Here is a 20,588-nt window from a genome sequence, read left to right on the forward strand (position 1 = left end):
CGATCATCGCCAGTAAATTGTGCAGCATATCTTTCTTTAAATCTGGAATATTGCTGCAACAGCCGATAGCACCTCTGGAAGGCGTTTCAGCGCACTTTTCGAATGTGTATTGCACCATCCCGAAGGAAATGAGAGGACGTGAGATATCCAACCTTCCTGGGTAGACGTCACAAGAGCCGCTGGACCCATTCTCCTCAAACTCGGTCGTGAAACAAAATGGCGGTGTTTTGGAGCTATTTTCGAGATTTCGCCGGGGCACAGAAAATCGAGGATTTAACGGAATCCAAAAATGTTTTCGCAGAACTATTTCAAATAACAAGTAGATTCGTTTTAGCGAAAAAAAAAATTTGGGGTTAGGTGCACTTTAATGCTTCCACCATTCTATTAGCAGCAACGAATGGGGAAAAATTACTTTTTGCATTCGGTTTGAGAAGGTGAGAAGGGCTTACACTTTGAATACCACAAGAAAAAACTAAATACAATTCTGTAGCTATTTATTTTCAGAGAATTTCATTTTCACTCGCTTTCTAAAATGCCAGCAGTTTTCTTCAGTTCGATTTTGGAAGTTCGCCTTATGATGGTGCTTCAGTTACTGTATGCAACATATTTAACAGTTTAGGGAATTTATACCGAGCGTCCATTTTTGGGAACGCAATAATTACATTCAGTTTTATTTCCGAAGACGAATGATTTGCATCTCATAACGGGACGCATGAGAACATGTCAGTAAATACGTCCGAAGATAAAGAGAATGGTTCGGACTGTATCCAGCTTCTACCTCCATGTTTTCAACGATATTCATTTTACGCGAAGGTAAGTTGTAAGGTAGATGCAGGGGCGGGGCAGAAGACTCCTGAAATTTTTGTACTGGATCATCCAACAAAAAGTGACGTCACATCCGGTTTAAACGATGCCGCGCAGCTCGTTTCACAAAGCGAAAAAATGGCGTTTCGATTGGGGAAGATTTTCCTCTATTTGCAAACCATCAGGTTCGTGTCCTTCCATACTGAGGATAGAAATATCTTGAAGGCACATTTTTTCGACTTTTGAAGCAAAACTGTTGGCAAAATAGAACAGTTTAGTATTGTTTTGAAGGAAAATAACGGAGAGCCTTCTGTCATCGAATGGCGGATTTTACACATATTCAAAACTGGTGTTGTTCCGACTTTTGGTTCTTATTGTTCGTGATTTGGTGATAACACTAAGTGCAATAGCCTATAATGTTAACAACAACCTGGATGAAGTATTGCTGGTCATAGTTTGCATTGTGTACAACGGGAACATATTTAACAGAAGCCGTTTTTGTCTGGAAGTGAACACAGTTGAAGTTCTATATCCACGTGCGTGTAGTGGAAAAGACATGCTGAAGCGTATACTCAAGGTTAGTATCCTATTTCCGTATCTCTTGTTGAATACGGTTTTTCTCTGTAAGAAATAAGCAATGTTGAGAGTCAGAGGTGAGCTTTGGGGATGTCAGATTTCCCCGAAGAGATCAACAAAGGGGTGAAGCACTCCCCCACCAAATTTTCTGGGAGTACCCCACCGGGTACTGTGAAGTTGTTCATAAATGTACATGTATGCTGGACAGAATTCAAATTTTATCCAGTGGTCAATTGTACATTCCTCTGTATTGTCTGAACTGCAATGCAGGCCTGGGGATCAACTTCTTTGGGCAGTTCCAAAAGAGGGGGGTTGGCCTGTTTAGGGTTAGCTCCTTAGCCCTTAACTTTACCTCCGCTTTTGACAGGTACCCACTTCTACTGTGACCCGGGGCGGGGGTACTCCCTTATATGCACTATAGGGGTATGTGTGGCCCCAAAAGGTATGGTTTTTCAGTCGTTTTGGTCATAAATAGGGTATCAATTTTGGCCATTTTGGCCTTAAATTGGATATGGGTTTTGTACTCTAGTCTTGAAGTGGGTAATGTTGTTTAGAAGAAGCTACTTTTTCATCATTATTGATAAGACCATAGACAAAAGGCCGTCAAAAATTATGTTTAGGGCAACTGTGTCAGCTACCATGGTGGTAAATAGGTTATCGAATTTTTATTCTGGTAATAAATAGGGTGGGGAGAATCGCAGATTTTGGTAGTCATAATTAGTTAATTCGACTATTTTGAGATTTTAAAGATATGTTCTATATATCAAATTGACTCAACAAGAGATGCTGTGGAAACACAGGCAGCTGGTAATTGTTTTCACAGCTTTTTTAGTTCTTCCAAAGATCTGTTTACCACACCTCATCTTCTGTTAATCTGGTGGGGATGCAATGTAGCTCTGTAGCAACGGGACCTTTGTTCATTATTTGGTCAATGTTTAAATGGCATCTACCTTCCATCTTGTAAAGAAAAAATGAAAAATGGCTGTCTCATACGCATGCATCAAATAATTCACAAAGGTCAGTTGTGATTGCTCCATTGTGGGTGGGCTGAGAATTCTAGCTTGGTTTGATCTTAAAGTGATTGTTTGCCATTTATTTCCCCATGCATTTGGCTGAATATGACCCTGCATGACTATTCAAAACCCTTATTGAATAATCAAATGGGCAATATCCCTCTTTGTTTGAGTTTCCCTCAGTCATTCAATCACAGTGGGTTTTGCTGAGTTAATTTTCTTTTCTTTGTAAATTGATATTTCTGCTTTAAATTCTAAATCTAGGCATCATGTGACACTCACCATGCGAAGAGTTGTCCTGGTTAGCCAAGCCAAAGTGTTTATATAAAGAAAAGTTGCCCTGCCTGTCAGGGTGCCAAGGTGTGACATGAGCCAAGGCTAGACAACTCACCCACCCCTGTTGTCTTGCAGGCAAGACAGGTTCATGATCCTAAATGTAAACAGCTGGTTGATTTTTCAAAGAAATAAATGAAAAGTTAGCTTGGCCAGGGTAACTCAGGAGAAGGGTTGTCTTGGGTACCCAAGACCATATAAATGGTCCCTAGTAGGGCCATTCTATTTTATTTCCACACTCCCTCTTCCTTTGTTGACATGAGCTTTAGATGGGGCTATGAAAGAGTTATTTCTGCACTTTTATCTTTTCTGTTAGGTGGTAAATATTGACTTATTTAGTGAGTGTGGCTGGGGGAAGGGGGTGTGGATATAAAATGGAATATCTCTAGTCAGCTCTGGGCCCAAGTTGTGTGTTGTCTAACTGAGTATACAAACTATACTTTCCAAAATCTTTATGGGTCGGTGTTTGAGAGGATCATCTTATATGTTCATCACTACAGTGGAACCCCGCCTTATGGCCACCCCATTCACATAGCCACCTTGTTATTACGGCCACTTGATTCTGGCTTGAACAAAGGCTCAGTCAGTTGGTCATTTTTTTATTTAAAGAACCCATTTAACCACACTGTTGATGTGGTCAGATTTTTGTGGCCCAGCAGCCGGATTAACAGAGTTCCACTGTAATTTAAAATTGTCAGTGTTGGTTGTTTTAAGAATATTTGTACCTCACAGAGGTGAAAATGAATTTGAGCTATTACCCACAAAACAAAATTCTGGATCGTACATTTTAGGAGTAATATACAAAATTTATAATAAGCATTAGGCATCACTTTGATAGTGAAGTCCCATAACTCTATTATTTGGAGATTGGTTATCCACTATCCCTGAAATTACCAAGGCTGATATCTCTATTATCATGTCATCAAAGCCATAATATTTTGACACCTACTGTACCAAACACAGTTTCCTTAAGCAGTAACAAGAGTCTTTCTTTAGGAAACCAAAATAGTACTTGCTGCCAGGTGCTTTATAAAAGTATAACCCTTCCAGAAACCTTCACAAAGTAATATCAGTTGCTAACAATTTTTTTGTGGCTGATTTAAACCTTGTAATAAATCATACTGAACTGGCCCAAGTTTAATATACATTTTGTTGCATTAAACTCACATGTTTTCAGTTTTCATGTTTTCAGTTTAAAGGAGAAGGTCACTCCAAAAAGCTTACTTTTTTTGTCTTCACTTATAGCAAGTGAATATTCAGTATTTCCACTCACCAAAGGTTCAGCCTCTGAAGTGCCTGCTGTCCTTAAGAAATTCATCTCGAAATTAAGAAAAACGACTTCGGAGGCCACCATTTTGCAACTGTCTTAGCAGCCTGAGGCTGTGTTTATGTGACTTCATTCTGTCCAACTCGAAATTGGTGGGAAGGAGAAGAACCTGCAACTGACTTGGCATCCGTCACAAGGAGTTTAGAGCTTGTTTAGCTCAAAATAATATGTCTCAAGAGCAGCCATAACCCAGAGTGGTAGTCAAAAGGCTTGTCGCAAGCTATCAGGGCAAAATCCGTCAGACAGAATGATGTCATGAAAACTTGGCCTGGATGCTTCTTTGGAGGCGAACTTCATAAGGAAAACCTGCACTTCAGACGCTGAAACTTCTGTGAGTGGCTAACCTTAGTGCAAGGTTTTCATTAGCGTTGACATAAAATTTATGTTTTTTGGAGTGACCTTCTCCTTTAAAATACACACATTAAGACTTAACTCAGTAGCAAGGTACTTCTTGTATGACCAGTAACAGTATACATGTATCCAAAAAACAAAATATATATTGTCCAAACTCAGTCATGTTAGTAGTGTTAGTGTCTAATGAGTTCCTGCAAAGAGATAATTATACAATCATTCTTGCAACTCACCCCAATATTCTGGGAGTCTCCCACCTACCATTTAGATCCATCCATCCCAGGCAAGTTTTGAACTATTGTCCAGATACAAGGGACCATGGGCTCCTAGGGACAGTGCTTTAAAGTGCTATTATGATGAAATTTGCGGATGTCCTCCATAATATGAGCATAACAGTTTTGTTACCATGGCAACATACTGGGTTTCAACCTTTCCTGATGATTATAGGCTTTTCTGGCCACCTTTGGCTTTCCATTTTGATATTTGCCAATGGTGCCTCATCAGCACGATCTAGGAAGCATATTAACATGCAAGGTCAAAGTCATAGCCTCATTTAACGTTTTTTCAAGCTGAAAATCACTGAATTAGTGAAATCAGGTTAGAGGGGACTGAAAAAGAGCAAGTTGCCATGGGAAAATACAGGCTGTATATAATTTTTATAGCCATAGGTGTGTTTCCTGTAGTTCTAACTTTCAGCCTATTAACCTGATGTAATATTGGGTTAACATCAGTCACCTCATTTGCATATTTCTATTTTTTAAACCTACATATCTTTGGAACTGATGCAGATATTTGCAAAAGGTAAACAGCATTTTTAATCTTTTGTGGAATTCTATGTGATACACCTGAAAATTCTGACTGAAGGAGTAAAAATTTAAGGATAGAAGCACTTTAAAGCATTGAGTTGAATTTATGCTGTTGGCAAAATTTTACTGTAAGGTGTCGAAAGGAATTTGGAGGGGAATTTGGTGTGGTTATTGAATTGACAGACATTGGCTCTGTTATTATTGACATTACCTTCTATATTTTTGAGGCAGAATGGTTGTTGGCAAAAGCAAAACTGGCAATATCCTCACTGACCTGTGTTTAGATGTTTTTAGGTTTTTGTCTCTGACAATGAAGGTCAATTTGAGTAGTTACACTGTCTTTACAATAGAACATATGGATATTAATAGTATAGTTATTTTTCAATATCGTCATACTAAAATGATAGTAACTTTATGGCTCAATTTCTACCTCTGCTTTAATTTGTTTAAACCAGTTTTTTTTTTTTTAAACCAATTTAATTTCATCAAAGGGGAAGGGGGAATCTGAGAGCAACAATAAATTAGACCAACAAATATAAGGACATTTGCAATGGTTGCTTTCATGACCTAATGGAGATGAAGTGGACCAAAAAGTCAGAGATCTGATGTTTGAATCTAGGTCTGTCTGCACAAAATACAAAAAAGATTGTATTGTAGTATAGGAGTATTATGGTAAGTTATGTTGGGGGGTTGATATGGGATCCTGGCTGTACTGTTGTAGGGTAGGAATAGGGACTGAGGGGTGGGTGGTGTGCTTGTGATCCTTTTTAAAAACCACTCTAAAAGTGGAAACAAACTGATTTCAATTGAAAAATTTGCAGCACAGGTAAAAATGATACATTATATCTTGTTTTTTTATAGGTGGTAAATGAGCAAATACCCTCATGATCAAGAGACCTGTCCAAGTGTGATTTTTTTTTTTACTGATAATGGAAATCATAATAAAGATGCAAAGCCACCTTGGTGTGATTTCTTCCTTGACAGTGAAGTGCAACCTAACCAAAAGTTGCATTCTGTAAGAGGTTTACAAAAATTAAATGGAAAATTAAACTACACCAGTTTGTATTAATTTTATAAGTACTCCTCTCTCCAAAATATATTTGGTATGTTGTCGTACATGTACTGGCAAGAATATAATGTAGAAATTTTATGGGAAATGTTTCCATTCAAAAAATATGCAGCTCGGACACAATAACGATAATTCTCATTTCTGTGGTGTTTTCTTTGGTGTGAAAGTGTAAAAACAGATTCTATTACCCTACATGTAAGTTGAAGAATATAGGAGCTCCTCTGCAAAAGTTTGTTGTTGTTTTTTCTGTTCATTTTTTTTGTTGAACATTTATATTTTCCTATAAGCAGTTTCTTCTCAACACATTGTAAGATAATAACTAGCCATAAAAAGGACGTTTTTGTCTCAGAGATCATTTTCAAGATAAAAAAAAGTGATTTTCATCTACATTCTTTATTTTCTTTGGGCAGAGACGTTTTGAGAATTTCCCTAAAAATATCACAAGGTACAAAGGAAGGGGCAAAAATAAAAGTTGTTTTCATTGTCAGTTTGAGTCTCTCTCTGAAGCTGCAAAGTATGGTTATTTTATACTGTTGTGGATAACGTTAGGCCCATTTTAATTCAAAATACAAATGGGAACTTACATTGATAATCACACAATCCCTTAAATTGGCACTGTTTTGTTTTTTGCTTTTTTCCAGAAAACAATTTGAACATCCTTTTTACACAAGGAGAGGCGTGGGGGGGGGGGGGGGGGGGAGGTATTTTACATAGTTTTAAATGGGGAAGCTGCACCTCAAGGTCCAACCCCTTAATACTGTATCCCTTTTCTAAACCCTTAGAAAGTAGTTTTAAAATATCTTTTTGAACAATATATCAGAATCCCCTCATTCTGGCTCATGAGAGTAAATGAGAGATTATCAACAACATTTTAGAGCTAGAAGAAGGAAATCCCTAAAAGAAAGATTTTGGTACCCTTTCATTATACACCTGAATTCAACTTGTCAGAAATCCCTTACCCTTTAATAGTTATATCTGAAGCCTGAAAACTTTTGAGCAGAGCTTCCCAATATATATCCTTACAAGGAGTCCTCCCACATACACAATCCAGGAACTCTTGACAAGTTGCGATGAAGCTGGCTTTAAGACTGTCTGATAAGGCAGCTTCTTCAGTTTTTGAGAACAAACTTGTTACTCTCAGTCAACTTCTAGTATGGAACCTTTTCTTTTCTGGTCTGGTCCAAGTTCACAGACACTACTAGCTAGTAATCACTTTCACAACACTAACACTAGCAATGTCAGTGGCAGTCTGGTTGTTCAGTTTCACCGCACCATGTTTCATGGTCACTCATCATTGTCAGACATGAGTTCATAATAGCTTGTAACATTCACCAGCCTGGTAGTGTCATTGTTGCTATTACCAGTGTTCCCAGACTTCCTTTTATGGCTGGGTGTTGGGGCATGATATTTCATTACTGTTTGCAAACAGTTTGTTAAGATCGCACATTGAAAGCGTGATGAATTAAAATAATTGAACTCTATGAGAGAGAATTGTCAGAATTGCTAGGGTTCTCTCATTCTCTGGAACTGAAATGTCTTGATGTAAGCTTATATAGAGAAAGCAAACTGAAAATAGGGCAAAATGTCTAAGTAACCTTTCAAAATAAGTTGCAAAGACATTTGATAGTTAGGGATTAAAAGATAGGGAACTTGGTCTGTAAACAAGGCAATTGAAAGGAATCGAAGCAATTAAAGGTGCATGCTTGACCTCACAGGATCGGGCGGGGGGGGGGGGTGTATTGAAACTTTATAGTGTCACTGACATTTAACACTGTTGAAACAGAAAAATAAATTACACTATAACTGAAAAAAAAAAACACGACATGCCCCGATTACTGAATCGCCCATAAAAATATCCTCTTGTTTATATTTAAGGGGTTCACGGCCTGCTAAAGTACATGTTAAAGGAAGCGTTTGCCATTATTAAGGGATTACCAAGGGAAACATTAAGATATCTCGTTTAAGGTTCTTAACAAATCGTAACAGAATTTATAATGCCAGTTTGAGTCACAAGCAAGAACAAGAATTTGAGTTAGTGTCGATTGGCAAGAAAGTTCCGCCCCGTTATGTGTGTGAATCTTTACAGTGTGATACGATTAACAGCTCTGTGTTTGTTAATGGTAAATTTCAAAAAATGGGCTTCTGTTAAATAGGTTCTCCCACGGCTAGAAAACTGACATGGCGCTTTTCTCTCAGTGTAATACCTACCTAAGAGAATGGGATATTTGAATTGAGTGCAACTTACCTAGAATTCATTATTTCCACGTAAACGATGACTCCTGTGGAATTCAGTTACGAAGAAACGACGACATTTCGTAAAAACACACGCCTTCAAAACAGCGTCTTTTTGAACAAATAATTGTTCTGTTCCACAAACAAACGATATGGCGAGGAAGAAGACAAAATTTTGTTTATCATGGCCAAATAAAACGTTAGAAATATCCCGCCGATCGCGAAATATTGCTGTTTTACTTACAGGGAGAACGATTATGTCGCAGTCAAATTTTATTTCGCCGCTCAGCTCGCTTTTTTACCGGATGTGACGTCACTTTTTGTTGGATGATCCAAACACACAAAAAGTGCCAGGCGTCGCAGAGTGTTCTCCCCCGCCCCTGGGTTGATGTAACATCCGGGAATTAAGAATTCAGATTACAGGGTATAAATAAGAATACCATTGCATTCTATGAGCATATTAACAACATGTGAACACAACTCGTTATCGAAAAACTTGATGTATTCAAACCTAATAATGAGATACGATACATATCTGAAAACATCCAAAATGAAATGAAGTCACAGGAAGTCCTGTGAAGTCATAAAATATAAATTTAACATTAATGTATGTGTTGGTGGCGGGTGGTGATGGGGGTGATGTTAGGTGTTGTGTGGCGGTGTTGGTGTACATGGTGATGGTGGTTGTCTTGGGTAGAGGGGGTAGTGGTGGTAGTAGCGGGGGTGATGTTGGGTGGCGAGTGTGCCGGTGGTGTTGTAGGCTCGATTTCCACCGCTTTCTAGGGTCCAGCCGCGTGCCTCCCCGGGGAGAGACGTTTCGTAATTGGGGGATGAGCTGGGGCTCATTTTCCGAAACAGCGGGTGTTGATGCTGGGTGTCGTGCTGGCGGTGTTGGGCGGTGCGCGTAGTAATTTTGCAATACGTTGCCTTTGATTTGCTGAATGCGCTTGGTCCGCGTCCTAACATATTAACCACTGACCCACTCTCGTCACCAGGGCCACCTCTTGGGGTATCGAATGGTCTTAGCGAGCATTTGCGAGCATGAGAGCAGTGCGTTTATTTTTGCGAGCACAAGCGGTGACCAAGTTTGCCTTGCGAGTAGCGAGTACTTTAGAAAATACCTGATGACGAGCAGCCAGCACTTCTTAAATTTAACACATGCACGCAACCGGACAAATAGCACATGCAACTGTGCCAAAACCTATTTTCACTTTTTCAGTTCCACTCAAACCGTTTCAATCTCTAAGCTCAATTTAATCTCAGATAGTTATTATTTTTAGCTTGGGATTAATTTGACAGCAAAACTATACACAATTCTGCAATGAATATTTTAGCCAGAGTGGACGCAGTAGCGACAAACATTATTGCAAAATTTACGGTCGCAAAAAGTCGTTGTTTCAAACATTTTCAATCCCAAGCAAAACTAGAACAAAATGTGAATTAATACGTACGATGTTTCTTGAGTCACAATTTGCTTGTTTTGCTGGTATTTTATCATATTTTGCTTCTTGGAGCGTTTACAAAGTAGGTCGGATTACCCTGGCGCTAAGGTAGCCCTAGCTCTAGTTCTCAGCTAGGCTACCCTAGAGCCGTGGCAACCCTACCTGCCTTATAAACACGTCCATTAAAAAAATGAGAAATGTGGGAGTGCTAGGGTTACCCTCTTGTTAGGGTAACCCTAATGTACACAACGTGCCATTTAGCCTGACAAGCATTTCGAGCTTTGGTCTCGATGATCGGCAAACCGTGTTTCCAACTGATTGACTGAAAAAGGTTTAACGCCGTGAAGCTTTATTTGAAGGCTTCCATGAGCTAACCAATTGCAGCCATACAGCTCTGATAGGCTCTGAAGATCAAATAGTAATAGTAATATTCTTCATGTCATCACACGGACCCTAGATTACTTTCTCCCCTTTGCGGGTGCCTTTCACGAATAATTCTTACGCCTGCAGTTCCAATAAAACAAGGAAACATGTTTCCAGGAACATTCATATAGCGCGTACATGTTTCCCCAACTTTTCTTCGTTTTGCCATACGGGAAACATTTTTTCCAGCGTCAATTTTTGTTTCCAAGATGCGAATTATGCTTCCGCTACACGGCAGAGAATTTTAACAAAAATCCGAGCATGAGAGCAGTTGCAAAAATTTTTTGAGTGCGAGCAAGCGAGCACACATCTATTTTTTGCGAGCAATTCGAGCAAAGGCCCAATTTTGCGACCACTTTTAAATTAAATGGGACCATTCGATACCCCTTCTTAGCTGTCCCTCTTAGCCTTTAGGGCCTTGACACCAAGAAAGAGTGGTGTAACGATAAGTTATAAGCCCCAAAAGCTGTAATTAGGGGAGTTTTTAGGAGGTCATACTGTTGCTATTGTAATCTAATACGTCACGAAAGTGATAACAACGTGTTCACCAATGATTGGGCAGTTTTTTGATACCATGATTGTAGTATCAAGTGATAAAGAGTGGTTATAACGACCATCAAAATCCAAGTGCTGGAAACTGTTTTGAGCCACCTTAACATCACAGCAACAAGGGCAAAGGACTTGTCACGATGGCCCCATTTAAAGAGCCTTCAAATCCCTGACGTTGATGACAAGCAGGTGACAATGCTGATTGTTGCAAATGTTCCTGAAGTCCAAGTGCATGAAGAATGTAGGAGAGGGAAATCATGAAAGCCGCTTGCTGTTCGCACTGTACTGGGAGGGGCTGTGCTTGGACCAGTGGATGTGGCTAATACCTTGTCCTCTCAAACAGTGAGTGTAAATTTTTTGACGTATGGTGATGAGCTGTCAGATCAGCAGATGAGACAATTCCTGAGGCTTGATAACATTTACATGAACAGGATTTTCAAGAAAGCTATGTCAGTTGAAGACCAAGAGGCACTGAAAAGGATGGTAAACTCAGTGCGTGAAGTAGATGGTCATTATGAAATTGGCATGTTGTGGAAAAGTGACACCCCTTGGCTGCCAAGCAAAAAGCAAATGGCAGAAGCAAGATTTCAATCCTTAAAGAGAAAACTTTAACGCGACGAGACGTTCCACAGAACGTACAGAGAGGTTATGGAAAACCTCGCAGAGGCTACGCCAGAAAGTTGACTGAAGAAGAGGCGGCATGATGAAGCGGAAAGACGTGGTATTTGCCACACCACGTGGTATTTCAAAACAAGGCCAAAATTCGTGTTGTGTTTGATGCAGCTGCTATGTATGACGGAGTGTCACTCAACAACCAACTGCAGCAAGTCCCTGACCTAACCAACAGCTTGCTGGGTGTTCTGCTGAGGTTTAGATAATATCCTATAGCAGTTGTAGCTGACACAGAGGGCATGGTAAACCAAGTGACGGTGCCCCCAGAGGATTCTGATGCATTGAGATTTCTTTGTTGGGAAAATATCGACCTTGGAAGTCCCTCAAAATTTCAGATGACAAGTCACATCTTCGACGCCAAGGACTCGCCCAGCTGCGCAAACTTTTGCCTGAAGCGAGCAGCAGAGGATAGTAAAGAAAGATTCAGTTAAGAGGCTATGAATGCCGTCACCAAGGACTTTTACGTTGGTGACTTTGTGAAGTCTGTTAGGACAGTAAATGAAGCAAGTTCGTTAGCAAGTGAAGTAACATGTTTACTCAGTGAAGCCGGATTTAGGCTAATGAAATGGATGAGCAACAGCCGAGAGGTGCTGTCTGAGATACCTGATGGAGAGCAGGCGAGACCGACGCTGGATTTGGATCTCGAGGACCTTTCAGTAGAAAGAACGTTAGGAGTTCAGTGGGATGAAGAGAAAGATGTCTTCCCGTTTAAGGTTCGTGTGCCTCACCAACCACCTACAAAGCGCGAAATTCTGCCAGCAGTAAGTTCGCTGTATGATCCTATGGGATTTGTTTGTCCAATCATTCTAGAAGCTAAGACGATTTTACAGAAGTTGTGGAAACTGAATCTGGGATGGGATGATGAAATACGTGAAGATTTACCGAACCACTGGAATAAGTGGAAATACGAGTTCTCTGCATTATCACAAGTTCAGGTACCGAGATGCCGCCTGGTCAATGGCACAGTGCGTGATATATCTCTTCATCTATTCTCAGATGCTTCTGAAGATGGCTATGGCATGTCTGCCTATCTTTGATTTGTTTATGCCAGTGGAACTGCTAGATGTTCGTGTTTGGTTGGAAGGTCAAGGAGGCCGATTTCCATTCCTAGGCTTGAGTTGCAAGCAGCTACATTATCTGTGAAGATATACCGAGTGCTTGTGGATGACCTGACGTAGGAGATAAGCAAGGTTAGATTTTGGTCCGATTCTCAGACGACACTGCAATATGTCAAGAATGAGACCAACCGATTTCAGACATTGCCAATCGTGTGGCTAAAATACGTGAAGTTACTTCGCCGGACCAATGGAGGCATTGCCCTGGAAAGGTTAATCCTGCTGATGATGCTTCACGGAGCTTAAACCCTCAGAAACTCTCTAGTCAACTTCGGTGGTGGAGAGGATCCGATTTCTTTTGGGAAACAGAAGAGCTGAGTCAGTCAGCTGGAGCCATTGCTCGCAGTATTTAGAATGAATGCTTTCCTGAAGATGTCAAGGAAGTGTAGCAGAATAAGGAAGTGAAAATATCTAGCAGGCTAGGAAGCCTAAGACCACATTTATAAGACGGAGTCCTACGGGTAGGAGGACGATTGCAGAAAGCTTTAGTGTTCTCATGGGATAACAAGCACCCAATGATCCTAACAAAGCACCATCATGTGAGTCAGTTAATTTTTCGGCACTACCATGAGTTTGCTGCCCATAGTGGGAGGGAACAAACATTGTGTGAGCTGCGAACAATGTTCTGGATCATTGGTGGAAGAAGCCTAGTGAAGAAGACTATTATGAACTGCATTAGGTGCCGAAGAATGAATGTTAAACCCATGGAGCAGTTTATGCAGTCTCTACCGGAAGCAAGGCTGGATGAGTACCACCCTCCATTCACCTTTACTGGTGTTGACCTATTTGGGCCACTAACAGAGTGGGGCCGCGGAACCACGAAAAGATGGGGTTGTCTATTTACTTGCTTACAACGCGTGTTGTCTACCTGGAAGTGACGCCATCACTTGAGACAAATGACTTCACCATGGTTCTTGGCCAATTCATAAGTAGAAGAGGACCACCGTACTCAAGAAAATTTGGTCTGACAGAGGGACCAATTTTATAGGCGCCAGCAGAAAGTTAAAAGAAGCCATTGCGCATTGGAATGAAGAAACGATTGAACGGCAGTTACAGCAGAAGGGCATCAAGTGGGTATTTCAGCCACCTGCCGCCCCCATGTGTCCGGAGTATGGGAGCGTCTGGTACCGATTACGAAGGAGCTAGAGATGGGCTTCTCATTGAAGTCGAATTGGGGACACTATTAGCTGAGGAGGAGTCCATAGTTAATAACCGTCCTACCGCTGCTGTTTCAGATGATCCTGATGATTGCTCAGCGCTGACGCCCAACCATTTTCTCCAGCAGAGAGCTACTCAACTTCCACCCGGAGTATTTGTGAATGAAGATCCGTTCTCCAGAAAGCGGTGAAGAATGTTACAATTCCTCGCCGATCACTACTGGAAGAGATGCCGTGGGTACGAGAATACATGCCAACTCTTCAGAGAAGAACGAAATGGGTCAAGTCAAGACGAAATGTGCAGATTGGCCACCTAGTACTTCTAGCAGAAGATAAGATAGTCCGCAACAGATGGCCTATGGACCGAGTGGTAGAAGTGTTCACCGGAGAAGACGGCGGAGTACGATCTTCCCCAGCCAAGACAGCAAGCGCAGCCGTTATGTCGTGTCTTTTCCCGCCAATAATATTTCTTTGTTTCTTTCTGTCACGTGATCTTTTAGATTTTGAGAGTTAAGTTACGAAATTTTAAGCTTTTCTATTCTCGTCCTTTTGAGGAGTTGTTTTGAAGTATTTTCGAACTTAAGAGGCTGTCCGCGTAAGAACCGACCACTCGATTTTCGGCCGAAAACAGAATTTCTTCAAATTTTCTGTGTGAGACAGCTAGTCCATATGATAAATAAAAATAGCAATAGTTTGGCTTTAAGTGCTTTTTTTTCAATATTTCTGGCGACGATTTCCGAGTAGATCCAAAACCGTAAAAACCGTTCTGTTTCGAGTCAAATTTAGGCGTTGCGCTGAAGGAGCTGAAAATTTCCACTTTTAATCAAATACAATAAAACTTACAGATAATTTTATTTCATGTTTTTTCTTTCGATTAACGGTAAAATATTTAAAATCGGGCACAAGAAAAATTAATTATGATTTTTTGAAAATGCCATACAGAGAGCCTTCGCAAAATTTTAGCGGGCATGCTGCTGGTTGAAGGAGTGTTTCTCAAAAGTATAACGTGATCTGGAGCCCTGACCAATATCCATGTTTAGTACTAGGGCTAGTGTACCGGGAACAGGAAAAAAAACTTTGGGCACTAACCTTTTGGAACTACAGGAGTACGATCAACATAGCTAAGATTCAGTCGCGAAAGCTTGCGTGACACAATTTCGCACCGATTATTGTTCCTAAGTTTCCCACATAAATTCTTAAGTTTCCCGCGTGAAATATTAGTTCGAAGCAAATATTCTTAAAACGTGCTTTTTGCGCTGGAAAGGGCATGAAAAGCCTTCAATTCACGAAATATTTTTCCAATTGGGAGTTTATAATCTAAAATGAGCGGCTGCGGTTTAAGTTATCTTCTGTCTGGCCTAAAAGCTGTTTATAAAATTCAGTTAAATAATTAAGGTTTGGACTATATGTAAAAGGACACTCATATTTGACAACTAGAACCGTTAATCATATAATTTAATGCCTAGAAAGGAAAAATTATTGTTCACTAGTGTACTTCAGCCGTAGCGAGAATCTAAAGAAAATGTAGATTTCAGTCGTCTACATTGTAGCACGCTAGACTGTCTAAGTTATTTTTAGCATGTCACGGTCATTCTTACCGCGTTGTTTTAAAGTTGCAATAACAATGACTGCATGTTTTTCATGCTGAATTATACGCTTTCTATCTTTGGCTTCGTTTTCTTTGAAATAGCGTTTATCTCTTAATACCAGCATTGTTGGTTAAGTAATTCTCTTCAGCGAATTCAATCTATGCAAATTTGGTGCAGGTTTACTGACACCGCGATGTGTCAATAGGGAGTTCATAGTTCCTGCGAGCAAAAACACAAAACAAAAAGAACAGAATGGGCGCCTGGAATTCAATGTTCATTCTACTCGCTGTGTTTCCGATGGCGTGCAAGAAGGCAAATAAAGTTGACAGTGCTACTAGTTTAACACAGCTGCACAAAGTTCTACGATTCCCCACAATATATTTACAATTATTTCACGCTGTTAAAACCATTTTCGTTCACTTAGTTCAATAAAAAGAAAAAAAAATTGTTAAGCCGTATTTACAACGCCCAATACATTGTGAAGAAGAAATTTTGTGAACTTGTTTTCCTAACGGCGATATTCGCATCCTTATAAGAATTTGGATAGGTAAACTACCAAATTCTTTTTCCGATCTTTTGAGTATCTCCTTCAGCATAACTACACTGAAACTGTCTAGTTTCTCGTCTCGTGAGAGGTCGCACAGGCAGTAGGAATCATAGCAGATTGGATGTCTAGGACTGACTTGGGCGGCTACATTCTTCAGTACCCCATGCCTTTCTTGCTCTTCCTCCTCTGCCTACACGTCCTCTATCTGCATCTCTTGGTTCCCCTGCCTTCTATATACGTGTGGCCGCCAGTCTCGAGAAGAAGCCTTGCACTTGACTCTTCATTAGCCAGTCTTTTCTTTCAAACATCCGCGAACCATCTGGTTTCCTCAGTGTTCTCATGTCTGCAGCCACTTTTTCCGGGATCTGCTTTGTTGCCAGTTCTCTCTCCGAGGTCGAATTTCGTGGTTATAGGTACTGTTTAACCTCATCTGTAAACCGCACAGCTTGACTTCGAGGCTTGTGTAAAGCCCTGCCAAGCTGTAAGTCACTACAAGAACCAGAAGCTTCATTTTTGTCACGTTGCTCATCGCTATGTACCACAAGTGCGCGGCAGGTTTCCTCGTTGTTGTCAACAGTAAGGGATTTCTCGGCCCAGTCTCTTCTGAGTTTGTCATACACTGTTGCGAGGCCCCCGCGTACTTGGTGGTGTTCGCCAACATCAAGATGACTCTCAAGATCACTGAATTTCTTAAACACCATCTGACATCTGACATCTGACATCTGACATCCATCAAAAATGAATGTTAATAAACTTCCACATAAGGGTTGGTAAAATACCTTGAATCTGCGGTATGAAGATCACACGATTACACACCACGCACACATGCCCCCATCCAAAACGAAAAAACTCGTAAACCCTGACCAACCAGCCGGAAGTTGTATTGCTAAGCAGCTTTGTAAAGAAATGAGCAAGTTTTGTTAATGTTGTTGTTTTGAATTTTGTGTAATATTCATATTCAGAACAAACCATATTTCATTGCGGCAGGGTGTCCGATAATCTCCCAAACCGCACTCGTGAAATGACTCATGAGAAAATGAAGTCTGTATTACCGTTAAGGCACTCAAACGTAAACAATATGCAGTGGTTACAAAATAAAATCTTCAAAGTTAAAACTTACGCGAACCAACGGGTGTAGCTTTTCCAAAGATGTTTTTAATTTCCCTGGCTAACTTGAAATGAATTACATGGGTTCCAGTCACCGCCGTTTTCTTGCCATGATGTTTTGGATACTGGCAGGTCTTAGGGGTTTGCCAGTACTTTCCCAGGGTAAAACGATGAGCTGGACAAACCGTCATATTTTTAACCTGTTCTTCTGTGAGCTCTAGAAGACCTGCTCTTGCCAGGATTAGATCCTTCTCACAAACATTTTGCCTTGACAGGTGGTGAGTTGGAAGATGCGAACTGATATCGCCGTCACAGCTGTTTAGGGCTACACATTCTGTAAATCCACGACTACTTCCGCACGTGCCACTTGTAACTGCTGAGAAGGAACACAATGCTGCCATTGCAAACAGCAAAAACGACGCAAAGCGCAAAAAATAAATTCGTTATCTCTTGCGTAAACTGAGTAAAACGCTCTCGACGTCAGACTTCTACAATTTGCATAATTCAATTTTAGCACAAAGGGCTACGCAAAAATAGCAACACGAAAAAAAAAGAATGTTGAATAAAAAAGGCAAAGCTTCCAAGCCATTTGTAAAATCAAATATCAACAGTAAAATCATTTATTTCTCAAGTATCCAGGATTGGTATTGCTTTTTAACGCGCAATGCAAAATAAGCAAAAAGTGGATAAGGAGAGCCGCCAAAATAACTTTGACATTCCAGCGGCCGACTGAAATCGACATCTTATCTGTACATCTGAGGTACATTCGCGGTACACTATTATTTTTTTTTCTTGGCAATAATCATATGACAAACACTTTTACTTCTTAAATATGTTTAATATGGAATTTCTGTATAGTCCAAGGCCTGTGATGATCCAATTTCAGCAATTGTGTTTAGGCGAAACTTAAGGCAACTCACGCCGCAGCAGTTAGCTAATAAATTCCCAATTTTGGAGGAATCTTTGGTGAATTTAAGGCTATTCATGCCTTATCCCGAACAAAGAGTACGTTTTGAAAATAATTGCTTCAAGGTAATATTATTTTATGCGGGAAACTTAAGAATTTATGTGGGAAACTTAGGAACAATAATCGGTGCAAAACTGTGTCACGCAAGCTTTCGCGTCTGAATATTAACTATGATGATCGTACTCCTGTAGTTCCAAAAGGTTAGTGCCCAAAGTTTTTTTCCCTGTTCCCGGTACACTAGCCCTAGTACTAAACATGGATATTGGTCAGGGCTCCAGATCACGTTATACTTTTGAGAAACACTCCTTCAACCAGTAGTATGCTCGCTAAAATTTTGCAAAGGCCTTCTGTGGGGCATTTTCAAAAAATCATAATTAATTTTTTTTGCGCCCGATTTTAAATATTTTACCGGTTTTTACGGTTTTGGACCGTACTCGGAAATCGTCGCCAGAAATATTGAAAAATAGCACTTAAAGCCAAACTATTGCTATTTTTATTTATCATATGGACTAGCTGTCTCACACAGAAAATTTGAAGAAATTCTGTTTTCGGCCGAAAATCGAGTGGTCGGTTCTTACACGGACAGCCTCTTAACTGTTGCGGCTGCACGGTTGTTTTTGAATCGAATAAGCATAGGCTGAGTAGTCTGCTTGTGGAGCGCTGAATGGACCGATCGATGATAATAAAGAACGACAAAGAACTAGAGGTTTGTGACTGTTCTCGTGTTTTGCATTTACATACATCACATCAGGGGGAGGTCAGATCGTCACTCGTTAAGCTAAAATAACAAAGTTTCCTCCGGCATCTGTCCCACAGATGCCGAAAATAAACACAAAGTATGCTTTGATGTTCAGTCACTGAGCTGTAACGTACCCTGAACATTTTTAACAGAAACAAAATCTCTTTCGTGTATTTTCCTTCCACTAGGAATACTTTTGTTGTTTTAACCCTCGGTAACATCTAGGACGGAAGTTGAAAAGTAAACATACGTCATATCAGATATTCAACATAAGAGTATCGTTAAATTGATCGCAGATGGTAATGATAGCAGCGTGGGAGATTTATAGCGGCAAAAGCTTGCGGTCTGCATTAACAACTAATTCGCAGAGTGCCTTTTCAAGTTATTTGTATGTGTATGAGACCGGCATATTGCCTAACCCATATTCGGCTGAAAAGTCCTCAAAACGCATTATTACCTTGGTGTGTTGACGCCAGAACGCTTGTTTTATTGCGTATAAAATTCTCTCTTTAGAAATAGCGAACATCGACAGTATGTCCTCGAAAGAAGAAAAAGATCCTTATTTTTGATGACACTGTACATGATTGACTTTAATTTGTTTACGTTTACAATACAAAGTTATTTTTTTACTCTTTAGAATATCAAGTTCCTTACTTCAGAATCCCATTATAGACATATTTTATGGACATCGGCTCAACTCAAGAACACGGGAAGCAACTTCAAGGGTCACAAAACCAGGCCCTACCCAAAAAGTTAGCTTCTCAACGGATATATAACCCATCTTAAGAAATGTTTTTGTTTTAAAGCCAGGTTCCTGCTCTCTATGCCCTTTCGAATTCTTTCCCAGACTTAACCAAGATCTTTCCTTTGTGGTACCTTTGTAATAAGTTGTAATTATAGTAGTTTTTTACCTTTGTAAAATATGATTATGTGTTTCTCTCTAAAAACTCCTTTGAGTCTCAGTATTTCAAGCTTTAAAATGAAGCGGACTTAACATGCAGCTAACACGAAGCCAGTACAGTGATCATAATGACAGTCAACTTTTAAATGTTCCTAATTAATTAGTTCTTTATTTCTCATTACGTTTTATGCCTAATTGTGTATTATGTATGGAATTTCGCAGTGTTTGTTAGCTTTTATTGGTTTGCATTGCTTGTATTCGTTGCCTTGTCCAGTAGTTGATTCAAAGTTTGCTTTATGTCTCTTCTGTGAGTCTCCACAGTTTATTTTGGCAAAACACAATGTTGGCAATTTAGTCGTGGATTAGAACTTGAAATTAAGCCTGCACAAAGAATCAGTAAAAAGTGAAGTGCGACAAAGGGGTTATGCTCCCTTTTACAGTATAGCTCATTTATCATCAATCATAAAAAAAACAAAAACAAAATAGGAATGATATATGTCATCTGTTCTCAGCCTGTTACCGATTCAATTCCAGAGGATCAAAATTCCACTGAAAATTAAAATGCCTCAGCGTTTGTCGAATAAAACTTTCCTCTGTTTTGTGGTACATTTGATATAATGCAGGTGGAATTTCAAATCCTTAATAGACGCACCAATGTTTATAAATAATTTAAAAGAAACCTTTTAAAGTGGGGAAACATGTTGTTTGGATGGAAGAGTAATGAAAAACTTGACATCCACGGCTCGTAGAAACATTTCCGTGACTGAAAGCCATAAAACTAAATTAAAATTTGCCTGAGACTCATGAGTAAAAATAGCACAAGAATTAGCAGAGATTATCGATGTTATAACTGTTATCCCTAGTGCATC

General features: G+C 39.9%; 1 protein-coding gene across 1 annotated transcript; it reads right to left on the reverse strand.

The window, feature by feature from the left end:
• Window positions 1-14,643: 14,643 nt before the first annotated feature.
• On the reverse strand, window positions 14,644-19,295 carry LOC145503190 (uncharacterized). Its single transcript, XM_081482647.1, has 2 exons — window positions 17,126-19,295; window positions 14,644-16,720 (listed from the first exon to the last, which is right to left on the reverse strand). The coding sequence occupies exons 1-2, from the start codon at window positions 17,511-17,513 to the stop codon at window positions 16,413-16,415; spliced, it is 696 nt and encodes a 231-aa protein (XP_081338773.1). The 5' UTR covers window positions 17,514-19,295; the 3' UTR covers window positions 14,644-16,412.
• Between the last annotated feature and the right edge of the window lie 1,293 nt (window positions 19,296-20,588).

This window comes from Orbicella franksi, chromosome 11 (assembly GCF_964199315.1).
Source record: "Orbicella franksi chromosome 11, jaOrbFran1.1, whole genome shotgun sequence".
NCBI lineage: Eukaryota > Metazoa > Cnidaria > Anthozoa > Scleractinia > Merulinidae > Orbicella > Orbicella franksi.

What these genes read in the sequence shown, in the direction of transcription:
- LOC145503190 (XM_081482647.1), bottom strand. Translation starts at nt 17,513, where the DNA reads ATGGCAGCATTGTGTTCCTTCTCAGCAGTTACAAGTGGCACGTGCGGA. An exon ending in AGCTACACCCGTTGGTTCGC is followed by an intron (nt 16,721 to 17,125) that starts GTAAGTTTTAAC and finishes GTCAGATGTCAG; the next exon opens with ATGTCAGATGTCAGATGGTG.